Source organism: Desmodus rotundus, chromosome 7 (assembly GCF_022682495.2).
Source record: "Desmodus rotundus isolate HL8 chromosome 7, HLdesRot8A.1, whole genome shotgun sequence".
Classification (NCBI taxonomy): Eukaryota; Metazoa; Chordata; class Mammalia; order Chiroptera; family Phyllostomidae; genus Desmodus; species Desmodus rotundus.
Genome location: NC_071393.1, coordinates 117,987,173 through 118,007,893, shown reverse-complemented (window position 1 = coordinate 118,007,893; position 20,721 = coordinate 117,987,173). Strand labels below are relative to the sequence as shown.

Below are 20,721 nucleotides of genomic sequence, written 5' to 3'. Positions count from 1 at the left end.
AGGCAAGAGCAGGTGATGGCTACAGCTTCCACACCAGAGCTGGATCGAGATCCCAGGTGGAACCGGTGGCTGAAGTCAGGCAGGGCGCCCCAGCCGGCTCCGAGGGAACTAGGTAGGGGAGGGGTGGGGGGCAAGTCCACGATGCTGAGAGGGGTGGCCAGAGCGCCGCCCCCAGAAGGGAAGGAAGGGGTGGCGAGGGTTGGGGGGGTACCCAGCTGCCATACCCGCCGCTTCCTGGCCCCCACTCGCCGGCGCCCAAGTGGGAGGACCACAGCTGCCCGCTCCCTTTCCACACCCCCGCTACCTGCCCAGTCCCCGAAGCGAATCGTGAGGAGGCTGCGAGCCAGCGGGGCCGAGCCCACAACTTTGCAGCTTCGGGGAGGGCGAGAGTCGGCGTCCAGGGCTCCTCTTATCCGCGACTAGAGCTGGGTGAGCTCCTTTCCCCACCCCTCTGCGGCGGTGCAGCGGCGGCGCAGGGGGCGGCTTCCCGGGCGTCCGGGAGGCGGTGGCCGAGAAGCCGGCGGCTGCCTGTGCTGCCTGCCTCTCTAGGGCTCCCGCGGTGCCTCCCACCGCGGGCGAGGCTGGCTCCAGTGCTGAACGGACAGCTCCCCTCGTCCACCGGCCGCACCGGCGGTCTCGTAGTCTCTCCTCTGTCGCAGGGCCCGGGCCGCAGCCGCCAGTGGAACGCTGCTCACTCCCCCAGCCCCAGCCCCAGCCCCAGCCCCAGCCCTTCGCCTTCCAGGCGCCGCGGCGCATCTGGAGGCTGCTCCTGCGCCCCCCTGGCGACCGGCGTGGGGAAGACACTTGCTTCCCCGGAGCCGGGGGCCGAGGGCTCTCTCCGGGGTGGACAGCGCCGCTGCAGCCCTCGGGAGCGCGTGGCCAGAGGCAGGGCTGGGCCCCCAGCGACCACCCCTGAAGGTGCCTCGCTCTGGGCCCCTGCCGCGGAGAGAGGCGCGGTTCCCAGGCGGCTGCGGTCCCCGGGAGCACTGGCACCTTCAGAGGGGACTCCAAGGTGATGATGGGTCGCCCAATAGGACGGGACAGCCTGGATGAAGGCCCCGTGGCATTTGCCCATCCAGGGTGCAGCAGCCTTCCCAGAACTTTTCTCGCGCCTCGGGCTCTCCTCTCCTTAGCCCCTAGAAAAGTTCTCTCGGGCGACCAGAATCCTGTTTCCCGGTGGCCTCCGAAGCTGGGCAGGAACTAGGGCTGGGGGGAGGGGGCGGGAGGAGTGGGGATGTGGCAGGGGCTGCGCTGGGCCGCGGGGGTCGAGCAGCAGAAAGGCTGGCGGAGCACTTACTCCTGAGCCCAGGGTGGGCTGCTTGGTACCGAAAGGGTTTCGGCGCCATCGGCGTTGTTTGGGTTTCTAGCTCCAGGAAGGCGGGAGGCGGGCGCGAAGGGGGGATTTTAATATCGTTGTCTCAAATGAAAACGCTCTTTGCAAAGAAATAGCCAGGGCTGCCGGCGTGGAGAGGTGGGCTGACCAAGACCGGCTGACACAGGTATTCCGGCTGCCCCCACCCCACCCCACTCGGTGCCTGAGCGCGTGTGTGAATGTATCGATTGCTTTAATTGATTTTTTTAAAAGCCAGGTGGCAGCGTCTGCTTGTGTGTACACAGATATACACATACACAAACACAGACACCCAGGCACACACAGATTACACGTATAGAGTCACACAGGGAACACCTCCCCCTCCCCCAAACATCACGAACCCACAAGCACACATACCTCCAAAGAGTCTTAGGTTACCAGTGAGGTCCCTGAGTACTGCCCAAGATGGAGTGGGGGTGGTAGCTGAGAAAGGGGAGGGGAAGCAGGACTTCCATTTGCCTCAGTCCCCACCCCAAATCCTTTGCTTCTCTTCCTGTGGGGTCTGAAGGAGAATCCCCAAACCTGGGCTCTTTTCCGCTGCAATAAAGGAGCGGTACCCTAACCCCCTGCCCCCATCCCTTGCAGGCTGCGCACAGGCCCATCCTCATTCTCCTTGTGCCTGGCTCCGGGGCACCCGGGGGCTGCCAAAGTCACTCAAAAACCGAGGGAGCGGGCACCGGGAAGTACAGCCTGACCCCCAGAGGCCATTGGGGTCTCAGGGTTGCAAACCTGCTCAGCCCGGGTTAGGAAAAAGAGGAGGGGTGATCGAGGAACAGGGAAGGATCCAAGAGCGAGGATGTGCGTGGAGCCAGACCAACAGACAGCTCTGGAGGAGCACCCTGGGGCGCCCCCTGGACACCGCAGTAAGTCTTGCTCTCACCCTAGGCCCCTTAGGAATGTAATCGAAGATGCTGGCCCTGAGGCTGCTCAACGTGGTGGCCCCTGCCTATTTCCTGTGCATCTCCCTGGTGACCTTCGTGCTGCAGCTCTTCCTCTTCCTGCCCAGCATGCGCGAGGACCCCGCAGCCACCCCTCTCTTCTCGCCTGCGTTGCTCCACGGGGCACTCTTCCTGTTCCTCTCAACCAACGCCCTGGGCAATTACGTCCTGGTCATCCAGAATTCCCCCGACGACCTGGACGCTGGCCAGGGGACCTCCGCCAGGAAAGCTCCATGTCCCCCGCCCAGCACCCACTTCTGCCGAGTGTGCGCCAGAGTCACCCTGAGGCACGACCATCACTGTTTCTTCACCGGCAACTGCATTGGCAGCAGGAACATGCGCAACTTCGTCCTGTTCTGCCTCTATACCTCCCTGGCCTGCCTGTACTCCATGGTGGCGGGCGTGGCCTACATCTCCGCGGTCCTTTCCATCTCCTTCGCCCACCCCCTGGCCTTCCTCACGCTCCTTCCCACCTCCATCAGCCAGTTCTTCTCTGGTGAGTGGGCTTTGAGAGGCAGGTTGGGTCCTGTACAAAGATCCCCCCAACCCCAACTTTGCCAGATTTGGAAAACAAACAAATCTAGAATGCCCAATTAAATTATAATTTTGGATAAATAACACATAACTTTTTAGCGTATAAGTATCTCCTAAATACTGTGTGAGACATACTAAAACCAGTTACTGTTATCTACCTGAAATGCAATTTAACTGGGCATGCAGTAGTTTACCTGGTAACCTCTCATCCTGCCCCCATCCTCATCACTTCCTCCTTGCTCACCACTGTCCATTTGCTCATAGTATTGTGGTGATCCAGGCAATACACCTGCTCTGTGCCAGGCGGGCTGGGTGCTGGCCGTCCTTCCATGCAGCCTGGGAGGTACTCCCATGCCATGACCTCCCTCTGCCTAGACCCCAGTCCTGCTCACACACCACCCCAAGGCCTTTGCTCTCCAAAGGTATTGCCAGCCAACTACAATAAGGTCCACAGGGTACCAGGCCAGCCCCAGCAAGAGACTAAGCTCTGCCCTCCTGCCCATTATGTTTGACCCCTCCCAGGTGGTTGAAGCCTGCAGATGCCTCTGAGCAAGGGGCAACGTGGTGGGGATGCAGCCATGGATGATGGCTCCATCCTCAAACGACAGAGTCACAGGTCTGGTGTGGAATCTGTGCCTCCAGGAGCCCCTCACATGGGCAGGGGCCGGTTGTAAGGGCCTTCACAGAGGCGCTCAGTGGGGCACCCTGGGGAAGGCTGTATATAGTGTGCCCAAGAACAGATCCCTGGTACCTGGCCCAGAGGGACCCGGTGGCAGTTCTTACCCCTTTACCTGGCCTTGAAATTTGTCCCTCCCTCATTTCCTTCCTCTCCATTCCTACCCTGGCCTTGGACTCTGATGGACTTGGTTCTTACAACTGATAGTGTGCACCTGTGTGTGTGTGATGTTGTCATCTCCCTTTCTTAGATGAAGAAACTGAGGCTCAGATGGGAATAAGTGGCTTGCCCAGGATCTTACTACTACTGCAAAGCAGCCCCTTGCCTGCCCCTCCCCCCTCCAGCAGCACAAGGAATACAACCTATTTCCACACCCATTGGCATTTCAGGGACAAAGAGAGTGTGCAGCTACTTCCACTGAGAACCCAGGATTGCCTTGATGTGCCCGGGCTGGACATTCAGAAAAAATCTGCTCCACTCTGCAGGGAGCCATCATTTCAGTCTTTGCAGGCACAGAACCACTGTGCCATTTGGCAGTGGGAACACAGAGACCCAGGAAGGACCCAGCTGGGGGGTTGTCTGGAGGTCTGGTGACTGAGCTGAGCCCAGAACTCAGCTCTCGGGCCTTCTGGATTCTGATGCTGGCATAGGAGGCTGCTGGGACTGAAATAACCAGGAGGAGGAAGGGTAGGTGGGCGGGCTAGGGGGTGGAGTGTGAGCATAGGCAGGTGGAGGGAAGAGGAGAGCCAGACAACCTAATTACACGTTCTTTTCCAAGTGGTTTTATCACATAAAAATGGGTGGTTCCAAAGGGAGGACCTTGAAATGGTTTGATTTGAGATAGGCCAGGCTTGAGGCTTACCCATATGTTCAAGGTTTGGGAGACAGGAGAGAAAAGAGGAAGGATCTATTTCTTTGATTTGATGGGAGAACTGAGCCAGTAAGTGCCTGCCTTGGAGCCCAGGTCCCTATTTCAACAGAAGGATGAGTGCCATTTTCTTCTACCTCCTCACCGTACCCACTAGGAAAAGAAGGCCAAGATTTCTAATCTCCAACTCGCCCATCTTGTCTTCCTCTTTTGCCAACCTTTCATCGTTCCCCTTGCCAGTCCTTATTGTCTCCCCTCCCTAACACATACACCCCACCTCTTCAGCACCTCCCTCCCTATCTCTTCCCCCACCCCTCGATTCTCAACCCAGGTGGCTGAGGGCTCTCCCTATCTCATCTGCTCAGGAGGCCAGAAGGGAGTCAGAAGGCCCAACTTCTTTGCTAGATTGAGTTATTATTTCCCAACTGTGGTACTTTTTGTCCCCAACTGTGGTACTGTCGCTGAGTCGTATCTGCCACCAGAGCATGGGATGGCTGGGAGTGTGGGCCCTGTGAGTTAGAAGTGGAAGAGGTCTTCTGGTTGCTGCTGCCCATGGGCCTTCAGCTGATGCTAAAGAGGTAGGAGGCTGGCCAGGTGGATTTTAGAAGTTGTCTTTTCTTTGGTCTTTGTGCGATCTGTCCAGGTTGTGTCACCTCTCTGAGCCCCGTTCTTCTCACCTAGGAGATGATGCCATCTGACCTGGGTCATGGCATTTGTATAAGTACACCAGCGGGGAAGATGCCACCAGAAAGCCCAGTAGAAGGGAAAGGGGATTAATGTCTGTTGAGCACCTATTATGTGCTGCCCACTGTGCAGGTCTCATTTCATTTAATCCTCACCACAAATCAGTGAGGTAAGTACTATCATCTCCATTTCAAAGGCTCAGGAACCAGAGGGTTAGCAAGGTTAAGTTGCTTTGAGGCCACACAGCGAGCATGATTCCAACCCAAAATTTGGACTCAGGGTTTCTGGCCTCCAGAGCTCATATTCCTTCTACTCCACCACACTGCCTCTCTAAAGCTGTTTCTTGATGAATGAGCCACTTTGGAAGTGAGGGAGCTTCTTGTCCCTGAAGGTATATTCAAGATGCTAGGCAATGACCTGTCAAAGGTGTCATAAATGCTTGGTGGGAAGCAGGGAAGGAGAGATTGAATGGTGTGACTACTCAGGCCCTTTAGAAAAACTGGTTTTTCTAAAAGAAACAGAACTATTATTAGATAGTTGAAAGAGCCTAGGCAGCTGGGTTAGGCAACTTCAAACACCTCGAGAAAAAGCAGGTCCCCAGAAGAGCTTTTGGTAGCTGCCGCAAGGGGCCAGGAGAAGGCCACAAGGTCTTTTCTGCATGCCTTGATTTAGTGCCAGAAAAAAAGCTCGTGGAAAACAGTTTCCATCAGCCCAGGCTTGTCCCTGAGGCTGAGATGCAAGGCAGGCCCACGCCTGACAGCTCTGATGCCCTCACGCCCCAGCTCGAGGGCCGTCTTGGCCTGTCAGTTCTCCCGGAGCACAACGGGAGCCGTGGTCCCTGGACCCTTCATCTCACATGGGGCTGCCTGAGCTAACCTGTGCTGACAGGAAGAAGTGGGTCAGAGGGGTGGCACAGCCCAGTGTGAGGCCTGTCCTGCTGCTGCCCCCAGCCAGCAGACGGGGCCCTCAAGCTGCCAGCTGGAATGAGCTTTCCATCCCCTGGGCAGATGGACTTATTTTTCTCCAACTTTGCAAATAGAAACCTGCTATCAAAGCTCCTAGGGCTGAGGGCAAGAGGAGGCTGCTGGTGAGCAAAGCCGAACCAGGCCCGCATCCTCCTGGTGGCTGAGAATGCCACCGCTCAGGCTGGACACATTTGAAAAGCCCAACCCTCAGGGGTCTGAACATTGGAGCCTGGGAGACCGGGAAGGAGGTAGACTGGGGACAGGGGCGGCCGGAGAAGGGAGGGATATGGCTGATGTTTTCAGAGGTCAAAGAGGTTGTAAGGTGAAGTGTCTGGAAAGGTACCTCAGCACCCGGGGGAGGTGGTGGTGGGCGTGCCCTGCAGGACAAGACGAGCTGAGGAGGGCTCCCGAATTCTCTCCTGGGTTCACCGCCCTGGCTGCTGGGCAGGTCAAGGTAGGTGCCTGCAAGCCCTGGGATGGTCTAAGGAGAGGAAGTCGAGAACTTTTGGGGTATAGTCTTCTAATCTGTGAATGACCCTCAGCAGGGAGCACTGCGCTGAGTGTGAACCAGAAAACTGGCCACTTCACACACACTTTTCCTGAATCATGCAACCCTATGGGACCAGTTTACACATGAGCAAACTACAACTCAGAGAGGTTAAGAGACTTCTGTGAGACCACAGAGCTGGGAGATTTGAACTTAGCCTGGACTGACCACCCCAACTCTGAAGGAGTGTGGAATCTCTCACTCAGTGAATGTTTAAAAACTAGTAACAGAGAGAACTTGTCTAGAGGAGTTAACAGGAGGTTCTGCCCAAGGCAAGGGGCTGGACTAATGACCTTGGGTGCCTCTCTCAGCCACAGCAAGCTCTGATTGATGTGACATGTTTTGGTGGCCCAGCATCCCCTTGTTAACATTAATGACTGAAATATTCTCTAACTCAGAGCTCTGCGCTGCCCTGGGAGCTTGGGACTTGTTCTTCCTGATGACTAGGCACCGTTCTCCATCATGCTGTCACTTTCCTGAGTGCCTCCCCCCCCCTCCGCCCGGCCCCATGCTTCCAGCTCCACGGGGGGAAGATGCTTCAGTCTAGACAGCTGCCCAGGCACCGGCTCCCTCTCTAAGATCCTCAGCTCACCCCTCTTGCCTCCTGAGAAAAATCCCTCTTCCTGTTTCCAGAGCAGAAAGAGAAGGGAGAAAGACAGGCATGTCTGGTTCAGGGCACGTTCATGTCTAGGTTCTGCCCAAAGAAGCGTCCTTCCTGACATCCCCAGTCCATTTCTGGCCTCAGGAGTCATCAGCGCTAAGAAAAAGTTAGGGCAACTAGTTATGCTTTCTCTCCCTCGCTGAAGTGCTGAGATTGCTATAAAATGTAGACTCAGTCTCATCAATCTCCCTCCCTTCGCAGCGGAAAGCGCCTGCAGCGATGGCAGGCCCCTACGTGGCCTGGATGTAAAGCAGTTCTGGTGTTTCCCCGCCCCCTCCCCTGCAGGAGCTGTCCTCGGTTCTGAAATGTTCGTCATCCTCATGCTCTACCTCTGGTTTGCCATCGGCCTGGCCTGCGCCGGCTTCTGCTGCCATCAGCTGCTGTTGATCCTGCGGGGTCAGACCCGCCACCAGGTGCGGAAGGGGGTAGCAGTGAGGGCCCGGCCGTGGCGCAAGAACTTACAGGAGGTGTTTGGGAAGAGGTGGCTGCTGGGCCTGCTGGTCCCCATGTTCAACGTGGGAGGTGAGAGCTACAAGCAGCGGGACAAGTAGCGGGCACTCCCAGCGTTTCTCTCTGTGTCTTGACTCCTCCTGAACACAAGACCATGGTACCCTTGTCTCCACCCATGACCCACTACAACCTATGGCTGGTGATGTCCTAGCATCCATCCCCCACTGGGGCACAGAGAGAAAACATTGGCTGGTGGATCGTGACAAGGAGGAACATGAGGTCCCCCAGGCATTTTTACCGTCCCCACAGGCCAGCCAGGTGGCTGTTAGGAGGCCACTGCTTTGGTTTCTTTTCCTTGGGATCCCTGGCTTGCCCCTCGGCCCAGCTCATCTGCCCCCTACCATATCTAGCACGTGGCATAATTGCCACGTGCTAGAGCTCTTTCTGTCAGCCCCATTTTGGGAGTGGGGAGTGAATTCTTGCTGCTAGGAGGCTGCTCCCTGGGACCTGGAGTCTGGCAAAGATGTTTAAAATTACAAAATGTTTAAAATTACCAAGTCTGCTCTGCCAACTGCCAGGAAGGTTGGGAAAGGAGGGGGGGTGTCCTCGTCCCCTCTGTGGAACTATAGGCAATGGGAAGGAAAAAGAACTCAGTAGCTTGCTGCTCACACCACCCACCCCCAACTTTCAAGACCTTTCTTTGGGACACAGCAGCCAATGGTCTGGGATTTCCAGCTGCTGTGTACTCTGCCCCTGCTGGCCACCCAAGCCCAGTCCAGGACCTGGCTGGATACTTTCTTTCCCTGGCATGCTTCCTGCCTTTGCTAGATGCTGGGAAGGCAAAGAGAAGGGAGAAGAAAAGGGGACATACTGATAAATGATAGAGGAACGTGACTACAGAAGCATATAGAAGAGGACATGTGAGAGAGAGAGAGAGAGAGAGAGAGAGAGGAAGAGGGAGAGAGAGAAAGGAATGCTTAGGGAAGGGGAAGGAGGGTCACAGAGAGGCTGGGCACTGGGATATTTGGGGAAAATGAGAATGAGAGAGGTGAGTGGTTCATTTCTTCCCTGCATTGAGGACTTTCTGGAAACTAAAGTGGCTCCATGTTAGAACGTCTGCCTGGGGACCGTGGGGTTGTGAGTGCCACTAGCCCGGAGGTTTCCCAGCAGCAGCTCGGCAGGCATGCCATGGAGAAACTCTCTGCATAGGGTCAGGGAAGGGAACGTCTCCTCCCATCCCAAGATTCTGGAGTCCTCTTTGTGATTGCCGGGCCCAGAGGCAGGATCTGTAGAGGTGCCTGTGAGTTGTGTGCTTTCATGGAGGATGGACCGGGCAGGGAGGAGTCTGAAAATCACGATGCGAACTTTTAGGACCCCACCCAGCCGCTCAGGAGAGAGTTTCTGGAGGGAGAAGTCTACCTGAGTTTTAATGCTAGTTAAGGGGGTTGGCATTGGAGGACAGGGAGGCGGAGCAGTTCAGAGGCAGGCAGGGACAGTGGTGGGGAGAGCAGAGCTTGAAGGGCATGCTCAACTCAGAAGGGTGAGATTGGGAGAGTTGAAGCTGTGGAAGGGGGAGACCAGAGAGGAGGGGTGCAATGGCCAGACCAGCCCTGTTTATCTGACTGGCTCTGAACAGGGACACAGCTGTGTGTTCTGGAACCCAGAGGACCAGACCCCTGGGACATATAAGGGAGCGGGAACAACACATGTGCCCTCTCCTGACTGGATCTCAAGGTCAATCAGCCATCCATGCAGGCAGGAGGGCTGAAACCCACACTCTACAGTGTCCAGCTGGTGACCATGGTGACCCCAGCTGTTGCCACACATCACCCTGAGTTCTTGAGCAGACCTTGAAAGGACTTTACCTTGGTCCTGCTTCACGCCCCCTAGAGGACTACAGTAGTAATGGCTCCACCCGATTAACCTCCCTCCCCTATTCCTTCATTCATGCGTCCTACATGTGCTTATCTATTTAGTGCCAGCTAAGTGCTCTTCTGGGCACTGACTCCCAGTGGCGATGAAGACAATGAGATCCCTGCCATCGGGGGCATCTTGTCACTGCCCCCATGCACTGCCTTCCACCCCCAGAAAAATGGTGCCTCTGCCATCTCGGTGGTCAGCAGGGAAGGTCATGTGGAGGGAAAGGATGGGGCAGGAAGGGCTGAAGGAGAGCCCAGGCTGCCTGGATGGAGGAGTCACAAGGGGCATCCTCACCCCAGTCCTAGCCGTGCTTAGGTGGTGGGAGTGGAAGGATGGGGGAGAGACCCTGGGTGAACCAGGCCTTGGCTCTCTGTTGACCGCAAAGCTCAAGCCTGGAAGCCAGCACAGCCATTCACAGCCTCCTGGAGCCTCAGCCCTGTGAGGCTGGACATGGGGGGCAGGGGGTTGTCTCCGGGCAGATTGGGCAGTGTGTAGGGGGAAGGGTGATGGGGTGGGAAGGTTGCCAGGTGTGGGACTCGAGTAGCATTTGTATACGTGGCCCTGTATTGTCGATAAAGAACATCAATAAAATATGTGGTTTTTAAATCGGATTTGACGTGGTCACATGGGTACTGAGGTTGGTAGCAGGGCTGCAATGCACTGATGCAGTCATACTAGCTCTTAAAATATTTAAGGTAAGTGTCAAAAATACTTCTGCTTAAGTCGGTACATCATCTTTGTCTAGACTGCTGCTGCCTCAGATGCTCCTGCTCCTCCCCTGGGGCCCTGGCTCACCCCACAATCCAGCAATAAAAGGGCATCTGTGTGGCACCCCCAGGCCCCTGCCCCAGACTTTCAGCAGCGTCCATTGTGATGGGTCAGGGTTGTGCTGTGTGGCTGAGAAGTGTGCGGATATCAGCCCTGGTCGGCAGCAGGTCTACAGTGCTGGGGTCTGTGAACCCATGGGACCAGGGATGGACTGGCTAACCCCGGGACTTACTTCCTCTTCTCCCACTTTTCCCTCCTCCCACCTCTCTCTATGTCTGAGGACAGGGCGGGGGAGAATGAAGAGGCTACCTGTTCCTCCAACACAGCCAGAGATGACCACCCCTGAGGATCAGCCAGAGACCCCTGCCCTCTCAGTCCCTACCTACCACACCTGGAGCCTGTGGGCTGCCCAGCCCTTGCAACAGCCAGGAGCGGGTTGAGCCCTGCAGGGAGTGGTCCCTGAGCAAGTGAATGGGCATGACCTCTGATGCACCTTAAAGATGTGCAGGCCCCGGGCTGATGGAGAAAGTGCTGACTCTGTTTGGGCTGTTGATGAACCTTCAGCCTAGGCCAGGGGCTGCATTCCCTGAACACACACCATTGGGCAGCAGCCCCCTGATATGCAGGGGCAGGTGGGGAGGGATGAAAGAGCTGTGACTAATCCCCTAGTGCTCAGCCAGTGCTCAGCACATTCTAAAACATGGGCTGTCTCTCTACACTCCACAGGGCAGATAGGCCTGTCTTGTTCACTATTGTATCCCAGATGCCATGCAGGGGGTAGGCATCTAGTAGGTGTCCAATAAATATTGACCTGATGAATACACAGATTCTGAGCTTGTTCTCACTGCGCATCTCCTACACCCCTCATGTAGCCCTCATTGTTCTCTGCACATTGTGGGGCTAGCAGACGGATGGGACAGCTCTGTCCTCAAGGGGCTCACGTCTGAGGGGAGGTTCCCAGGAGAGCTCAGAGGACGGCACATGCGACTTCCTGTGCAGGGGCCTGGAAGGGTGTTTGAAGTCTCCAAGGTGGAGACAGACCGGCTGGGCTTTCCAGGCAGAAGGAACAGGTCTGGCGCCTCGGAGTGGTCACGAAACAACGCACGTAGGGGACATCACAGAGAGGCAAGAGGGAGTTAAGGCTGAGATGAGACTGGAGAAGAGGGCTTTGAATGCCAAGTAAGAGGTCGGCAGTGAATTCGACAGATAAGAGGGAACCGTTGAATGTTGTGAGCAAGAGCTACGTGGTTAGAGCTAGATTTCAGGAAGTGGAGCGTTGGCAGCTGGAGTGGAAATGGGAGGGACCCAGTAAGAGGCTTTATTGAGGATTTGAGTGACGGGACCAGGGTCTGGGTGGGAACGCTGGCTGTGGGTCAGGTCGGGAGCAGAGGGTGTCAGAGTGTCTTCACAGACAGGGAGTGTGACCGGTGGGTTGCTGGGGTCAGGGCCCAAGGTGGTTCTGAGCGTTGAGACAAAGCGATCAGGGTGACCTCAAAGGACAGGCCCTCAGGAGCACTGTGGTAGGGAGAAGACCATGACCCTAGGGCTCAGGGCCCACCAAGCACTCTCCTGTGTCACGGGTTCGCTAGTTGCTAGTTGATGACGTCATTCTTAACGATGCTCTGCAGCTTTGCCAGGAGGAAGGGGTTCAGGGCGACGGGCACATTGTACTTTGCCACACAGCTGTCTGACCTCCCAGGCTGAGCAGAACCATCTGCCTGTGGCCACAGAGGTCTCGGGTCCTCTGGCTACACACCCTGCATCAGACAGAGTGAAACGCTTGGCTCCCCAGTGCCTTAATATTCCTATCTGGAAAGTGGGAGACCTGCTTTGGCCCATGTCCTAGTGTCGGATTAGGCAAAAGATGAACTGCCATACTCTAGGGTTCAGGAACGAAAGGAGCTTCGGGAAGAGGCTGGCTCCAGGGGACCTGAGCCACACCCTCCTCTCCTATAACGAAGCCAGTCCGTAGGTTCCAGGGGCCTTCTTTTAGCAAATCTCTTTCCCTTAGAATATGGTTGTCCTTGTCACTTTATGTATTTGGTCCTCTAAGTGCCCTGGCTCCTCTCTGTGCCCTGTGCCCTCCAATTGGGCTCATTGCTCCCCTTATCACCTCCTGCCCTGTCTCTGGGCATGCTCTCAGGGAGGCAGCCCCTCCTGCCGGGGAGAAAAGGAGGGCATGGGCAGGGAGCAAGGATGCTGTGTCCTGTGCTGCCTGAGATGGTTTAGAGGGGCGGCAGAACCTTGGACCCGGTCACCCACCAGGGTGAGCCTGCTGGAGGGGCAGGGGTTGTCTGGGTAGCCCAGCTGCCTTGATGTCGGCCTCTGCTTCTGCCCTCGTTCCTCTCTGTGGGTGGTGCTGGCCCAGCTCCTCTATTCATTCCTCAAACATTCATCGATGCTGACTTGATGCCAGGCCTGATGCCAAGAACCAGGAATTCAAAGATGAAGGAGACCTATTGCCTGACCTTGGGGAGCCCAGAGGGAAAAGGACCAGTTGCAGAGGGTGTGGTTCAGTGGCTGATGGGAGGGAGAAGAACAGGGAGCTATGGAAGCCCAGAGGAGAGCACTCACTTGGCTGAGAGTAGGCTGGAAGACTTTCCAGAGGAGCAGCCCTTGGGGTCATGCAGGATGAATAGGAGTTGGCCAGGCAGAAAAGCAGGGCCATGCGTGGGAGTAGGGGTAGGAGAGACTGGGTAGAGGCAGGGATGGCAGGCGGTTTCTGGGATTGCGAGTCTCCATTTAGGAGTGCTGGGGACATGGGTACACCTGCTGCAGCCACACTGCCCATGAACCCTGCCTCCCCTGCTCATCACTTCTCACAAAACCCTGACTCACCCTCGTTCAAGGTGGTTCCTCTTGGGTGAGTCAAGTACAGATTGACGTTTAGTTTTTCTAATGGTCAGCAGGGTTCTCCAGGTCAGAGACCACAGGCAGGGGGTCATGTTCATTCCCCGGGGAATCAGCCTGGGGACATCAGAGCCCCTAGACCTCTCTCTTTGGGTCCTGAGACTGGCTTCTGGGAGCTCCCTGTCTTTCCTTCCCACACAGCTTCAGTGAACGGGGTTGGAAGGAAACTGTTTCTACCAAGACAACTTCCAGGAGCTGGAGTCGAGTTGAAAGGCTGAAGACTCTGAAACATGGGGATAACATTTCACGCTGTACAGTCCCCACCCTGACTGGCGAGGCCCTCTGCACCCAGGTGGGCACCTGCAGCATCATAACCTGGTGGCCCAATATGCCTCTTCCTTCAGCCTCAGCCTGTCCTGGCCCTCCCCATCCCACGTCCCACAGGGCCTTGTCTCCCAGGTCCAGCCCCTGGGGGAGTCTTCCCTACACTCGGCAGCAACCCACCGCTCTGACTGCCTCCCTCCTGTGAGGGTTCTGTCTGTCCTACTGTAAACCTTGGCAGGTAAGAAAGGCGATGGTGGAACCCTCTGGTTTCCCCCACACCTAGCACCTAGTGTAGGGCGCAATGTGGCCTCTGTCATTCTACCACGAGTAATAAAGACCAACACTTACTGAACTCACTCCATGCCAGGCCCTTGTCATACACACATTTTACCTGTAGTAATTATTTATCCTCATAGCAATCCTTGCGGTATGCTTTGTTACTCCCCCCACTTTCCAGGTAAAGAAACTGAGGCACAGAGAGCTTATGGAACTTGCCCAAAGCCTCATGGCTAGTAGTCAGCAGAGCTGGGATTCAAACCCAGGCTGCCTACTTCCAGGTTTATCCTTTGAATGCAGACCCTAGACACCCAATCAATTTCCTGCTGAAAAGTTACAAGGGGTTGAGTTTTCATTCATTAAGTCACTGACTGATTCATTCATTCAAGATGTTTATTGAGCACCTATTATGCAGTAGGCTCTAGGGGGTACAGAAAAGGGAACTAGGCTCAGCCTCTGCAGCTTTCACAGCTGCTGAAGGTGACTCTGCAGGTGAAAAGAGGCTGGCTTCAGGGTGTACGAGGTGTGTATCTGGCTCCTCCCAGGCGGATGGTAATGGGCAAGTTGCCTTGTGTGAAGCGGTTCCTTTCAGATCTTGATTGTGGAGGCCTGAGGACAGTCCAGGCTGGGGACCCTACCTCAGCGCTCAGCCAGAGAACAAGATGCCCAGCCAGAGAACAAGACTGGAGCTCTTTCTAGGCTGCTGCTTGCCCAGGCAGTGTCAGGGCACCTACAGGAGGGGACCAGACATGGTCAGAGGGCTGAGCACAGCCACCCCCCAAAACCAGGACAGGGGCACTGAAGAACCTTAAAGGAGAAAAGTATCTGCCACAGCTCCTCCAGAGAAGCCGCTGGAAAAGAGGAGCCTCTGCAGGAGCCACAGGGATGGCTGGGCCTGCGGGTTTGCATGTCAGTGCCCCTCCCCCTCCACTGAAGGCAGCCTCAGTACAAAGCTCTGCAGGCTGGAAGCAGGGAACTGACCTGGAACCCGGAGCCCAGAGCAGCGGAGAGGAGAGCAGGCGCTGGGGCACTGTGAGACCTTCCAGAGAAGAGGCAGGTCCTGTGTGGGCTCCGCCCCAGAGGCCCTGCCCCTGAATGCCCCCATTCTGGCTTGGTTATGATACCTGAAATCCCCACCATTAATATCTCCTTAAAAATAGCATTGCTCCCCATTCCACCCCCAACTCCTCCTTTCAAATTCTGGGAGGGATTGGCTTGAGCTGCTCTTTTCCTGCCTAACAGCTGAGGGCTGGGCCTGAAGTGGTCTGAATGGGAAGTGTTAGATGCAGAGGAGAGAGTGGTATCCAAGGCCACTCTCTGGGGGGAGCTGAGGGGACTCTGAAAGGGATGGGGCCCCTGCATTAGTGGGGGGGGGCAGTGCCAGCCTGGGTAACTCCTCCAGCATGAGGCAGAAACTAGGCCTCTGATGGGCAGAACTGGTGGGGGGTGGGGGGAGTGGGGAGAGCACCTATCCCCGTCCTGTAAGTGGCATCTTGGAAAGATCGCTGTATGATGAGTCCAGAGTGGCCACTGGCTCTGCTGCTGACTCCCTGTGTGACCCTGGACAAGTCACTGCCATCATTGGATCTTAGACTTATCAAGAACTGGACACTCTTGGCCTTCAGTGGAGCACATGGTTTGAATGACTTCCCCCAAAGGGGAGGTCTACTTTGTTCTACTTTGCCACAGACTCCACCTCTCCCGATTGTCCTACATAGAGCGAGTCACCCTCTTCCCCAACCAGTAGGGTCCCTGGAGGCTTCTGAGTGTGTGATCTCTGAGCGACTAAGTTTCAGAAGATCTGAGCTCTAGTCCTGGCTATGCCATAAATATGCCGTGCCACCTTTCACGAGCCACTGGGCCCAGTCTGGAAGACCTGCTGAGGGCATTGTGCTGTGGACAGCAGGAGGGAAGGCAGGAATAGAGCTTAAGAGAAAAGGCAGGGAGGTGTATGATTTGCGAGATGGAAAGGCAGAGGAGGTGAAATGACATGAATTTGATTTTGATGGGTTCTTAGCCAGCAGAGGTCACCAGCAGCAGGGGAAGTGCCATCCTGCCTTTTACTTAGTCTGTAAGGATTGCTTGCCAGGTCCAGGTGCAGAGAGAGCTCTGCGATCCAAGCCAGGACAGCGGCCAATTGAGCGGGCAGCAAGGCCCATCCACCTGAGCGAGCCTGGCAGTTGAAGCTGAGAGGTCCCTCGCACGTGCTGGATAATTAATAAACAGAGGGGAGCCGGAGGCGGGGGGGAGGGGCGGGAGGCGAAGCGACGGCTCACCGGAGAAAGGACTTAATTAGCAACGCTTTCAGGAGAGAAAATTAAATTACAGGGAACAATGGTGCCCTCCGAGGAACACGAACCCCCTAAATTGATTCCTCAGGCCCCCGCGCGCGCCAGGGCCGTAATTCCACTGCCAGGTCCCACCCTGTGGGACAAGGGACGCGTGGGGCTGGGGCTCAACCACCAATCCAGGTGCGTTGTGGCGGCGCGCGCGTGCGTGGCACCCCAGCACCCTCTAGGGCCCGCTGCTGTAGCTCGCTCCGCCGGATGGGGGCGCTGCCGGGCCATGCGCCCGGCAGTCCCTGCGCCTGTGCTCTCCCTACAAAGGTTGGAGCGCCCCGGAGGACCTAGGGCAAAACAAGCCCCAGTTGAAGGGGCTGCTAGGTCTCTTGCCTCGCAGAGCCGCAAAGAGCTTCGGGAGACAAAGGGTGAGAGCTGGCCCCAGACTCGTGCTGCTTGCTAATAGTGGTCTCATCCTAGACTCATCTACATTGCAGAAAAGTGGGGAGAAGCAGCCTAATCCTGGCAAGTGGAGTCAGGGAGAGCCAGGACAGAGCAGCCTTGTGCATACCCGGATCCCCCTTACCTGGCTCCCGTGCGTCACCCCCTTAGCCCTGAGGACCTCACTTTCAACCCTGCCATTCTTCCACAGGTACCAACGGGGACTGTTGTACCCCCCCTTCACCGCCTCCCTATCACCTGGGAATATTTTTATTTATAACAATAGCGACCATTCTTGGGCTTGTGCCAGATCCAGGCCGTGTGGAGAGTACTTGGCCTAGGGAAGTTCACTGAATCATGAGTCCTGTGCGTTGACTAGCCCAGATCTGCAGAAGAGGACCCTGATGCTCAGGCCAAGAAAGTCTCCTGGGAACACACAGCTGGTAAGTGCTGACGTTGACATTCACACCCCATTGGCCTCTGAGCTCTTCTCCAGCAGGGGGGAGCCATTTTTGATCCCCAGTCTCTAGCACCGAGCCTCTCACTTAGTAGGTACTCAGTAAGGATTTGTCAAAGGAATGGCAGGTGCTTCCTTGTGTGTCAGAGGGGATGCTAATAGCTGAGAGACTGCGAGGATGAGACGAGACGGTGAGTGTAAAACACCTGGCATTGCATGTGGACCGCCGTGAGCATCCAGTAAAAGCTGGTGTCAGCGCTTCTCAAACTTGACAGTGTGTGGGAGTCACCTGGGGATCTGGTAAAATGCGGACTCCAATCAGCTGCGCCTTTGATTCTGCATTTCTCACAAGCTTCCAGGGGGGTGGTGATGCTGCTAGTCACACTTACTGTATCGTGTGGGCTAGTCCCCGCGCAAGCCCAGTCCAATCCCAGTCCCACAGGAGGGAGCCGTTGTAGTAGTTGCCAGCTTTGTCTGCACACTTGCAGTCACCAGAGGAGTTTTCAATTTTACTGGTGGGAGTTGGGTAGAGAGAGGTCCTACCTCCCAGAGAATCTGATAGAATTGGTCGGTCTGGGTGTGGCCTTGGCATCGGGATTTTAAGAGGTCCCCGAGGCTTCCACTGTGCAGCCTAGGCTAGAACTTCAGCCGCAAAGGTGCCTGAGGAGGGCAGTAACATGAGCAAGGTGGGGATTGATGAATTCACCAGATACAGGTGTGGAGAAGAGTTTGCGCCTGTGGGAGGCTGGGCCGGGTGTGAGATTAAGGGTCCTGGCTAGGACAGGGCAGACAAGCAATAGCTCCCCACCCCCTGGCTGAATAGCCCTGAAGAGGGGTGAGGCCTGGGACAGCCTGGGGAGAGCGTGCTTGCCAAGTACTCTGAGGGTGTGTTCCAAGGAGGGGCTCTGTTCTGGGTGCAGCAGGGTGTAGGACGCCCACAGAGAGCTGGGCTGGTTGGCTGCTCACTGCCTGTAAGTACAAAGTGAAAGACTGACCTTGGACTGAGGCGAGGCCAGCTCAGCTGGTCTGTCCTCAGCCCTCAAATGACGGCGGAAACAACCCTATGATTACTGTTTGTATGGTTACTGCTCTCAACAGAGCGCCTGCCATGCAAGGCCCCTGTTCTAGACAGACACTGTCCGCATCATGGCACAGTCACCTTTGAGCAGGTGGTAACCTAACAAATGAGGAAACAAGGCCCAGAGAAGTGATCTAAGTTGCTAGGATCACACAGAAACTGGATCCAGATCCAAAGCCATGATATTTCCACTTCACCCTGATGCCTCATGTTCTTCCCTTTGGCTAAAATGCTGTTCCCATCCTCCCAGCTTGCCTAAACTCCACCGCCAAAGCTGAGCTTGAATCTCAACTGGCCCTGGGTTCCTCTCGAGGCTTTGGAGCACTCCTCCAACTCTGGTCCGGAGTTGGCCTTGGGCACCGGGCCATACTACCTTGAGCTTCTGCTTTCCCTGGGAGTTGTGTCTCGGGGCTGAGCTGTGAGGGCTGGGACCACATGCGATCTTCTGTAGGTCTTGGGCGTCAGTAAGTGTTTGGTGCTGCCAGGGACAGGATCAGGTCCTACTGCAATTCTTAGGAAGGTGCTCGTGCTCGAGGTTGTGTGAATGCTTCAGCTGGCAGCCGCGGGGGGCTAGCGGGGGAAGGCAGACACAGGTGCTGCCGTGGATGAGCTCAGAAGTCTGACGGTGAGTCGCTGAACAGGATAATCCACTTCTGAGAACTCTCCACTGGTGTGTTTGGGTGTTGAGATGAACTTATCAACTAATTAATATGTTGAGCCTATATCAACACTTCTGTTCTCAACTACTAGTTTAACTAACTAACCTTAAGGACTCTTACCCTAATCAAAGGATGCTAAACCCAAAGGTTATTAGAATGTTAATCTTTAACATGAAACGAGTAGGATGTGCCACTTTAACCGGCTTGCACACCCAACTTTAGACGTGTAAGACCCAGTGAGACTGGGACCATCCAGGGGGTGACTGGCTGACTGATGGTCATTGCTGCCTCCCACTGGAATGTGAGCAGGGGCCATGCTGTGTCCTTTGCCATTTCACACTCTACAACCAGGCCAGCACCTGGGACAGAAATGTGTTGGCAACTTTATGTATTTGTTATCCTGAGGAATCACAAAGACAATGTTTGGTCAGGTACACTTCAGGACTCCTGAACACTTTCCCAAGTAGAAATGATCAGGGTTTGAGAATAATGCAAGTTTGAGGGGGTGTGTGTGCGTGAAAAACAGAGTGGTTGGGACCACACGTTTGAGGCTGTTGAAAGGTCTCCAGAGTGGGACTTACCGTGAGGCTGACCTGTGCTGTCAGCTGCTGCCTCACTTCTGACCCTGTGGGTCCCAGAGCCCTTTTTTCTTGAGATTAAAAAAAAAAAAAATTCACACTGACAGAGACACTTACCACTCGCTCACTGTGTACTCTCCCGTTTCCCAATCCCCTGCAGCTGGCGGGGCCAGGAGGCCACCCCCGTCACCGTGGCCCAACCTAACACACACAGCAGCACGAGGGACTTACTGGCTCACTAGTAACTTAGTGGCTTCACAGTGTACCCGAGGCTTGGAAAATGTTTCAAGAATGAGAGCAGCACATTCTTCCAAATACTCTTTACTAGACAAGCATCAACATGGAGACTTTGAAAAGAGACTTGCACCTTAGCTATCCTCGCCCCCGCGGTCTGCCGCAGGGCCGGGACCGCTAGGGAAAAGCTCACAGTCTGAACCACACTTGGAGTTTCATCATTGGCTGTGGGTGTCCTGGGCTGCTTGCCCTTCCTTCCCTCTCTGTGGTCTGCTTAAGTGACCACTCATTTGCTTTTCCTGAGCAAGCCAGTGACACTCGAGGAGAAGCCCAGAGGACTTGCTGGAGAGCAGAGGGGTCAGACTTGAACCTTCACTAGGAGGACCGCACCTCCGCATCCAGGCTTTCGTGCATCCATTCAACACGATGCAGGGCCTGCAGAAGATGCAGGTTTGTATTTGTGGGTAGTTTTAAGCTTCTTCTCTTCTCCCAACTTGGGGGCAATTTGTTGATTCGTATAAGGAGTGGGCAGGAATGGTGATTTCAACCCAGCTCTCTCTAGGGGTATTTCGGTTTTACCATCTACAAGTAGTAGTGGTTTCTCAGGTGCTTTCTCAGCCCCAGACGATGGGCAGGTTCCGGGCCAAGCACTCCCCTCTACCCACCCAGCAGTGGAAGGCTTATGGGTAACCCCCGGAGAGCACAGGCCCCGGCCCACCTCTGTTACAGGGACTTTTACCAGAACTGTGGAGCCCTCCTCCAAAGCCACTGCGATTCCTGAGTCTTTAGGAAAATTAAAGGCAGCTATTTTTACTCTCAGCCTCTCAAGCCACTCTGAAGGCCTAGTTCCACTCGCTAATCATGCAGCCTGACAGGGGCCCTCACGCCGGCTGGCCTCCGATCCCGTTTTCAGCCTTTATTCCCCATCCTTTCCTGACAGCCGCCACCTACTCACTCGCTGTGTTAACTTCGGACTCCACAGGCTTTTCTCCCTTTCTTGCTCATCTCCTCCAGCTGCTGTAATTGGAGGCAGGAACCATACAGACTGTTCTTTCAAGTGACTGTCTAACATCTTGCATAACCACCCTTCAGAAAAAGAAAGAGATAGGAGGGCCACGTGTTCTAAGAAAAACGGAGCAATTCTGAGAAGAAAAAGCCAGCG

At 55.6% G+C, this 20,721-nt stretch overlaps 1 protein-coding gene across 1 annotated transcript; it reads left to right on the top strand.

The window, feature by feature from the left end:
- The first annotated feature begins 336 nt into the window (after positions 1-336).
- On the top strand, positions 337-8,183 carry ZDHHC22 (zinc finger DHHC-type palmitoyltransferase 22). Its single transcript, XM_045201917.3, has 3 exons — positions 337-429; positions 2,258-2,806; positions 7,531-8,183. The coding sequence occupies exons 2-3, from the start codon at positions 2,281-2,283 to the stop codon at positions 7,794-7,796; spliced, it is 792 nt and encodes a 263-aa protein (XP_045057852.2). The 5' UTR covers positions 337-429; positions 2,258-2,280; the 3' UTR covers positions 7,797-8,183.
- The last annotated feature ends 12,538 nt before the right edge of the window (positions 8,184-20,721 follow it).